Below are 8,992 nucleotides of genomic sequence, written 5' to 3' on the forward strand. Positions count from 1 at the left end.
ATGCCAGGCTGGGCTGGGACCCTTTGTGGGATGTGCTGATGGGTTGAGGGTCCACATCCAAGCAGGACAGGGCATCCCCCGTGCCCAGGCGTGCCCAGCAGGTGCCCACAGTGCCCTCAGCATGGCTGGTGCCATCTACCCCACAGGTGGAGAACATGCTGTGGCCGGGGGGCGGGAGCCAGCAGCCCAGCTCCATCTGCAGCCTGCCCTGCAAGCCAGGAGAGAGGAAGAAGCTGGTGAAGGGCATCCCCTGCTGCTGGCACTGCGAGCGCTGCGACGGCTACCAGTACCAGCTGGACGAGTTCCACTGCAAGCGCTGCCACTTCAACGAGCGGCCCAACGAGAACCACACCAGCTGCACGCCCATCCCCATCATCAAGCTGGAGTGGAGCTCGCCCTGGGCCGTGGTGCCCGTGTTCATCGCCATCGTGGGCATCATCGCCACGCTGTTCGTGGTGATCACCTTCGTGCGCTACAACGACACGCCCATCGTCAAGGCGTCGGGGCGGGAGCTCAGCTACGTCCTGCTCACGGGCATCTTCCTGTGCTACGCCACCACCTTCCTGATGATCGCCGAGCCCGACCTCAGCACCTGCTCGCTGCGCCGCATCTTCCTGGGGCTGGGCATGAGCATCAGCTACGCCGCGCTGCTCACCAAGACCAACCGCATCTACCGCATCTTCGAGCAGGGCAAGAAGTCGGTGAGCGCCCCGCGCTTCATCAGCCCCGCCTCGCAGCTGGTCATCACCTTCAGCCTCATCTCCCTGCAGCTCGTCGGCGTCTGCATCTGGTTCATCGTGGACCCGTCCCACTCTGTCATTGACTACGAGGACCAGCGGACTACAAACCCCCACTTTGCCCGGGGCATCCTCAAATGTGACATTTCGGACCTGTCCCTCATCTGTTTGCTCGGGTACAGCATGCTCCTCATGGTCACCTGCACTGTGTACGCCATTAAGACCCGCGGGGTCCCGGAGACCTTTAACGAAGCCAAGCCCATTGGGTTCACCATGTACACCACTTGCATTGTGTGGTTAGCCTTCATCCCGATATTTTTTGGGACGTCGCAGTCGGCGGAAAAGGTAAGGGAGGAAGGGAGAGCCTGACTGGTGTCTGGTGTTCAGGGCTGGGAGAGGCTGTTGTGCCTTGAGCAAGAGGAGAACTTCCATGCAGCGTGGTCAGCTTGGGAATTAGGGTGGGAAGTTTTCCATGTTGGCCCCACTGCCCCTGGTGGGCTGGGGGAGGATGACCCCCCAGGGCAGGTCCAGGGTGTCATGGGCACAATTTCTGCATGGAAAGGGACCCGGTGCTGCCCAGCTGGCCCCTGTTCCCAGTGCTGGGTTCCCATGGGACCGAGGCCAGCCTGGATGAGGCTCCGTGCTCAAGTGCGAGGGATTAAGAACAAAGAATAAAAATCTCATGAATGAGACCCAAATCCCTTTGCCTGCCAGCCAAAACAGGAATCATCGCGTTTCTGTTGAACGCAAACAGCTCCCGCCTGCCAGCCCAGCGCTGCTCTGATGAACAAACCTTGGAGCTGCTGTTCCCTGGAAATCCCTGGGGTGTCCCAGCACCCAGATTCCTCTCTGGATCCCCCCAGTGTGTCCCCATGCTGCTGACACCATGGCTTTCGGACACACCTGTTGCAAAGGTTTTCTGAGGGAGCTTTTGCTGAGTTGGTCGTGCCCTGGAGCATCTCTTCTCAGAGCATCCACATCCCGCGAGGCGGCTGAGTCTGCCCAGCCACCTCTGACCTTGGCTCAACCAGAAAGTCCCACCAGGCCTTCTCTGGCTGGAAGTGTGAAGGAGAATTAAAGGAAATAAATGGAGCCTTTTGCAGCATTTCCATTTTGATGAGATGGCAGGGGAGATACTAACAAGAAAGCAGGTTTTTAAAGAAATTATTGCAAAACAAAAGCTCCCTGAAAGCCTCCTTAATGTGCTTGGCATACTGTGGGTAATAAAGATGGAAATGATAATGATTGTAGATTATGCGCAAGGTTGCTCACCTCTTCACTGCAGCTTGTCACGGGATAATTTAGGGCTGCTGAACGCTGCCTGTCAGGCAGCAGCTCCACAATAGGCTGTGCCTCTCGTTGGGGGTTGTAATGCTCAGGCCTGCTCTGTTATTAGGCTGCTAACAAGCTGATTAGAGGCGGAAAAAGTGATGTTCCCAACTCCCCTCGGACTGACGCGGAGCTCTGTCTCACAGCCCGGCCCTGCCTCGAGCCTGCTGAGCCAACCCTCGAGGGGCTTGGGGATTCCAGGCTGGAGTTCTGCTCTGCCGATGTGGGAATGGGCTCTGAGTGTCCCCAGGCTGTGGGAATGGGCTCTGAGTGTCCCCAGGCTGTGGGAATGGGCTCTGAGTGTCCCTGCGCCACAGCTGAGAGATGATGGATGTGCTCAGATGAGGCTGGAGGGAGCAGCAGGTGACTGGGGCTCCCTCAGTGCTTTAGTTGTTGGTTTGCACTCTTGGGGAGAAAAAGGTGGAGAAGGAGCTGTTACACAGCCTGCACACAGGGTATGGCTTTGAGGGTGACAGATGGGGGCACTGGTGTTGGCATCACCCCCGTGGTGCTCTGGGATGCTCCAGGGGCACCCCCAGCTCACTGTGGGGAGGGATCCCATCCCCTTCACCCCACTGCTGCTGGGACTGAGGGCCTCCTGGGCTCTGTGGAGCTTCTGCACCCTTGGGAACAGGAAATCCAGAAATGTTATCTGGGCTGTTCTCTCATGGCTGAGGTTGTGAGGATACCACAGGGCAAACCCACACCCGTGACCCCAGCTGAGGCTGCAGCAAAGGCTTCCTCGTGGTGTGGAGGAGTTGGATTACAATCCCCATTTTTACTTTTATTTGCTTTACCTCGTGCCCACAGCTTTGCATGGAGGTGGCACATTATTGTAACAAGTCCCCCAAGCCTTTTCTGAGCAGAGCCTCTCATCCCCGCCGATCCCGGCGGATTACAGGAATAGCAATAACAGAGCATCTAAAGAAAGAGACAATTTCCTGCACTGATAAGGTGGCAGCAGAACAGTGGAGTCATTGTCTGCTTCCCTGTTTATCACATTCGCTTTTAGCCGGGGAAAAGAGAGAAGGGAAGGAGTGAGAGGGACTGTCCTGTGGTGTTCAGAATGCTGAGCAGGTTTGCCCTTCCCCAGCACCCACCACAGTGCAAAACCCCTTGGAGTGGGGCCAGGTGTGGATTTAGAGTGGGGGCAGCTTCCCATTCATGCAGGGATTTGCTGTGGGACAGGCACAAGCCTGGGCTGTGCCTCAAGCCTGGGCTGCTGCCTTGGGCAGGAGGAGCTCACCCAAAGCTGAACATAGCACAGATCTGGGGGCTGCTGTGGGGTCATTTTGGGTTATTGCTGTCCCTCAGCATCATTGCCCTGAGCCAGGGCTGCCTGTGCTCTTTGATCCAGCCCTGGAGGCAGCAGGAGCTGGAACTTGCTCAATGAGCACAGCTCACACTCCCAGGGCTCCGGAGGAAGCTCCAGCGTCGTTAACGGAGGGGCAAAGCGAGGTCCTGGGCTGGAAGCCAATTAAGAGAGTGGGAAGTGAAACTGTGAGAAATGGTCATTTTTTTGCAGTGGCAAGAGGTTAACTGAGCAGAGCTGTGGAGGCTCCAGGCTAAAAATATTCCTGTCTGAGCTGATGAGGGGTTTGCTTGGCGAGACACGGCTGTGGGGGCTGGAGTGGGCAGAAAACGCTTCCTGCAAACGGATAATGGGGGAGAGGTTGCCACAGTGGCCCTGTGAGACCCCAAAAGTGCTGCAGGAGGCAGAGAGTGGGGTGGGGAGCTGGGGCCGGGGGGTCTCAGCACAGGGGATCCCTGGTAGCACTGGGAGAACTGGCCAAGGATCAAGGGGGGAGCATGCAGGGAGACATCTGAGCTTGGCTCAGCTCAGCTTGGCTCAGCTCCTCCCTCCCTCCTCGCCGAAACGCCCCCAAGGCACAGGGATGGGGACTCTCTGCAGAGACACAAAATATGGAAATGGCTGGGTTGGCCGAGGAGGTGAGGGTGCTGAGCTGAGCTGTGCCCCACCAGGGTCACGCTGGGCTGGTTCCCAGGCAGGGCTTGGGGTGCCTGGAGCTGGGCTCTCAGTGCTTCCCTCATTCCTGGCTGGTCCAGGACGCCCGTGGCAGAGTCTGGAGAGTTGGAGTAGATTAAAAAAAAAAAAAAGAAAAAAAAAGGAAGAAATAAAAAAGCACACATATTCTGGCACAGAGATGTGTTTTGACTTTGCTTGATGAAATGACATTTTTATTTCCAAAAACTGCCTAGAGAGAGAAGGTGGAACAAACAAACTGGCGCGTGTGACAGCAGGAGGTTTTATTCTGGGGACAAACCGAAGTTTTTCAGTTGACTCAGAACCAGCTTGGTGGCATTTTCCCTCCAGGGCTGAGTCTGAACGCTCTGGGCTCTGGGCCAGGTGCTGGTTGGCATTACAGGGTCACAAGTGGGACTTGTGGGTCCTGGAGATGCTGTGTCCCACCAGCTCTCACTCTTGGGAGCTGTGCAGAGCCTCTGCCTTGCGGGTGCTCTCCATCACCTTTTCTCTTCAGAAACCCTCAGGTGTGCCCCTGGGGGTTTGCTCTGGCTGCTGCTGCAGCCCCCAGGCTTCCCTGCCTCCTCCAGGTGCTGTCTCCTCCGAGGACATGAAATCCCACCTGGGGAACCCCTGGATATTGAAGCTCAGGAACTGCTTTAAGGCTCCTTTTAAAGCCTTGTGGGTGTCCTGCACACAGGTGTGTGCAAAGGCATCTGGAGACCCCGAGCTCCCTCCCTTGCTCATCCCCAGAGCCTGGTAGAGAAGGGGATGCTGGAGAGGAAGGAGCCAGATGCTGGCAGAGCAGGGATGCCCACGGAGCAGGGACCTGTCCTCCTGGCCTCCCCAAGAGGTGGGATGGGCAGAGGGAGGGGGTCTCTGCTTCCAGTTGCCACCTGCTTCAGATGCCCCGGCTTGAGAGGAGCCTGCCAAACTGCTCTCCATAGAAAAATGGATTATTCTACAGTCAGATTAATGGGCTTTCATTTTGCAAAACATCTGTCACTGTTAGTCCTGGACAGTGAGCGTGAAATTAGTTTTGACTGCGAAAAGGCAGCGTCGGTGTGTAATATGTGACTGACATGACAAGAGCCCAGGAGTCAGCTGGGGAATGGGAATTACCTGTTGGAGGGAGAAGGGCAGTGGGGCGAGCCCTGGGACCAGGTGTCCTTGCTGTGCCTTGCAGCTCCTGCCCTGAGGCTGCTGGAGCATCAAACCTCACCTTGAACACCATTCCAGCACTGCCTCCCCACTCCTTTCATTTAACCCCAACTTTCCCTCGTTTCCCCATTTCCTCCTTTCCCTTTTGGATCCCACAGAGGCTTTGGGCTCTCAGCTGGTTGGCCTTGTGTCTTGCAGATGTACATCCAGACCACGACGCTGACCATCTCGGTGAGTCTGAGTGCCTCGGTGTCCCTGGGCATGCTCTACATGCCCAAGGTGTACATCATCCTCTTCCACCCGGAGCAGAACGTCCCCAAGCGCAAGAGGAGCCTCAAGGCCGTGGTGACAGCGGCCACCATGTCCAACAAGTTCTCCCAGAAGGGAGGGTTCCGCCCCAACGGAGAGGCCAAGTCGGAGCTCTGCGAGAACCTGGAGACGCAAGGTGAGGTGGCTCCTGCAGGGATCATAAATGGGAATGGGGAGAGATCATAAATGGGAATGGGGAGAGATCATAAATGGGGAATGGGGAGAGATCATGGGAATGGGGAGAGCTGAGCTCCATCTGCACACCCCAAACTCCAGAGGGCTGGGGAAGCTCACAGTGAGCAGGGAGAGGATCATAAATGGGAATGGGGAGAGCTGAGCTCCATCTGCAAACCCCAGACTCCAGAGGGCTGGGGGAGCTTACAGTGAGCAGGGAGAGGATCATAAATGGGAATGGGGAGAGCTGAGCTCCATCTGCACACCCCTGGCTCCAGAGGGCTGGGGGAGCTCGCAGTGAGCAGGGAGAGGATCATAAATGGGAATGGGGAGAGCTGAGCTCCATCTGCACACCCCTGGCTCCAGAGGGCTGGGGGAGCTGGCGCTGAGCAGGGCTGGCAGCTCCTGTGGTGTCAGGAAGGAATGGGCACTGCAGGGAGCTGCAAACTGTGGGAGAGGAGAGCTTGGCACTTCCCTGGCACAGGGCACAGGGGCAGCTTTGGGGTGGAAAGGGCTGATCCCTCCTCGTTTTCTCTTCTTGTGCTGGGGGTGTGAGGCGCGGGGGACGTCAGCGCGGCACCGAGGGGACATTTTTCACTCTGTCACTGCCGGGTCACGTAGCCTTAAATAAACAACAGAATAAATAATTCACGGGGCTTTGATACCGGCAGATCAGCTAGGAAAACATCGCGGCTAACAAATAGCTCTGTCAGCTCCAATTCCTTCTGCTCTATCTAATTGTTATCTGGGAACACCAGTTGGAGACCTGCAGCAAGGTTCCACTGCCAGCCAGGCACTGTGAGCTGCCGGTGTCCCCTCCCTGTGGGGACCCCTTAGTGCTACTCAGGGTGTCCCAGGCTGTGCCATCTGTGCCAGCACCTGCCCGTGCCCTTGGCTGGTGTCCCTGTGCCCGCTGACCCTGTGCTACCTGGGGACATCAGCGGAGCATTGTCCCCACTGAGGGCAGTGGCACAGCTCTGCAGGGATTGGGGGAATTCATTGCTCTGTGGCTTTTGCTGTGCCCCCAGTGCCACCCTGGGACATGTGGTGGCTTTGGAGCCATCGCTGCCTCCTCTCCTGGTGCGTCTGAGCGCTGGGGAAGCTGGGGGTGGCAGCAGGGTTGTGTCCCTGTGGCACCCTGTGCATGAGGGGACAGCCAGGGTGGTGGATTTTGTGCCCTGCTGCTGCTGTGGAGTGGGGAACAGGGGTGTGGGACCCCAAAACCCTCTGGGACCCCACGATTTGTGCCAGGCGGGGCTGGCTGGGACGAGCTGAGCTCTGGGAAGGTGCAGCACCTCCGGGTCTGTCTGTAGGAGGTGGCTGTGGGAGGTGGACAGGAGCCTCAGACCACATCCCCCCTGCTCACAGCACATCCTGGGGGCTGTTTTTGGGGTGAAGTGTCCTTGAGGAGCACCCACAGCTGCTGTGGGGCTCGGGGAAGGACCCCAAGTGGCAGCACTGCCCAGATCCCTGAGCAAACCCTCGCACATCCCTGCTGGCATAATAGCTGGATCATGTCGCAGACATTTCTCCACAGAAATCCTTTCTTTCACATTTCTGCATCTTCGGGAGGCCAGGGGCCCCCGAAGAGAAGGTAAACAATTATTATCAGCTGCTGTGGAATGCAATAGGATTCACCTTGATTGGCTCATTTTCTATGTTTATAATTAAGAGCCAATCACCAGTTCAAGCCAGGGGACTGAGTCCTTGGCCACAACTTTGTTGTGGGTTCTTTTCTATCTCTTCTTAGCTTAGCTAGCAGCTCTGCAAACCTCTCTCTATATTCTTTTAGTATAGTTATAATGTATTATATCATATATTAATAAATCAAGCCTTCTGATTCAAGAAACAAGATTCACCGTCTCTCTATCACCAGCAGCGCCCACACAGGTCGCAGTAATAGGATCAGGGGGTGGGACAGGAGCCAGGAGGGGAAGGTGGCTCTGCTGATAACCCACGTGAGCTCTGTGTCTCCTTCCAGCACTGGCCACCAAGCAGACCTACGTCAGCTACAGCAACCACGCCATTTAGCTCCAGGAGCAGCAAACAGGAGCGAGCTGGGCCTGGCAGGGACAGCACCACAGCACAGGCAGGTGGCAGCCAGGGGACAGCCCCCAGGGCAGAATCCTGGGGGAAAACGCCATCAACAGCAGCAAAAAAATCCATAAAGAAACACAAAAACTCTTCCAGCGCCCACGGTGGCGATGCATGGCTCCCACGGAGGGGGGACGGAGCACGGGCAAGCGGGCACGGACTTCAGCAAGTCTTTGGGTTTTGTTTTTTCCTGTATTTTGGCAAAAAAGAGGAAAAAAAAAAATAAGAGCCCCAGCATTTTCCCTTTTCTGGAATTTGTGAGATTGTTTGTGGTTGTGCAGAGCCTTCTGTTTTCTCTTTTTATTTTTTTTTTTAATCCTCCTTTTTCTTTCGTTCCTGTCTTCCTCCGTCCCTCTTCACTCTCAACCCCCCATATCCTACCAAATTCTATATGTTGCAAAAAGGAAAAATAAATAAAAATACTTAAAATTTACATTAAAAAAAAACAGACAGCAAAATAAAATAAAATAAAACCTAGACTGTGTTCAAAGTGCTGATTTCTATAGGTGGTTCCTTAATGTATGTGATGACCATATGGATTGAAATATGTCTGCTTTATGTACTGACCAGTCAAAAAACAAAAACACACAAAAAAACAAAGTTCAGTGCCTGGATGTTTATGAATTATTCGATGACTGTGTAGAGCATGATCATTTTTATACGAGGAGAATTTCTAATAAAAGACCCTGGTTTTGCACTCGGCGTTTGCTGTCTCTTGGTGACTTGGTTTCAGGAGGTGCCAGGGGAAGTTTTGGTGGGAAGCTTTGTTTCAATAAAAAGCCCAATAATATATATAGGCCAAAGCTTCTGGACAGGCTTTGTTTCAATAAAAAGCCCAATAACTGCTGGAGCTGGACCTGGCCTGGCATGGGGTGCTGGGGTGGCTCCCTGTCCCTTTGTGCCTCTTCCCCAACCCCAAAATGCTGCTATTTCCCCCTCTCTGAGCCTGTGTGATGTCAGCCCTGTATTTTGCACATTTCCAGAGCTGTTTGTGTGTTAATCACAGCCCTGCTCTCCCCCTGGGCTGTTTGGGGGGCACCTGAACCCCACAGGAGCCCCAGCCAGGAATTGGTGCCAGAGGGAAACGCACAGAGGACAGAGCCTGCCTTGAAGGCAGGAGTTAAAAAAGGAGAAATAAAGCAGCGTAATGAAAAGCTGGGAACTTTGATAAGATCATACTTGTCAAAAGAGCTTCTCAGGAGGA

At 55.1% G+C, this 8,992-nt stretch overlaps 1 protein-coding gene across 1 annotated transcript in view; it reads left to right on the forward strand.

Annotated features, from left to right (window-relative positions):
* The window catches only part of GRM4 (glutamate metabotropic receptor 4), a 29,389-nt gene extending 20,899 nt beyond the window's left edge, over window positions 1–8,490 (forward strand). Inside the window, exons 8-10 of the mRNA XM_059488063.1 lie at window positions 147–1,082; window positions 5,410–5,656; window positions 7,676–8,490. Coding sequence (XP_059344046.1) covers window positions 147–1,082; window positions 5,410–5,656; window positions 7,676–7,725 — 1,233 coding nt within the window. The 3' untranslated portion in view covers window positions 7,726–8,490. The remainder of the gene's footprint in view (window positions 1–146; window positions 1,083–5,409; window positions 5,657–7,675) is intronic.
* Window positions 8,491–8,992: the final 502 nt, after the last annotated feature.

Source organism: Ammospiza nelsoni, chromosome 23 (assembly GCF_027579445.1).
Source record: "Ammospiza nelsoni isolate bAmmNel1 chromosome 23, bAmmNel1.pri, whole genome shotgun sequence".
In the NCBI taxonomy this organism is placed as follows: Eukaryota; Metazoa; Chordata; class Aves; order Passeriformes; family Passerellidae; genus Ammospiza; species Ammospiza nelsoni.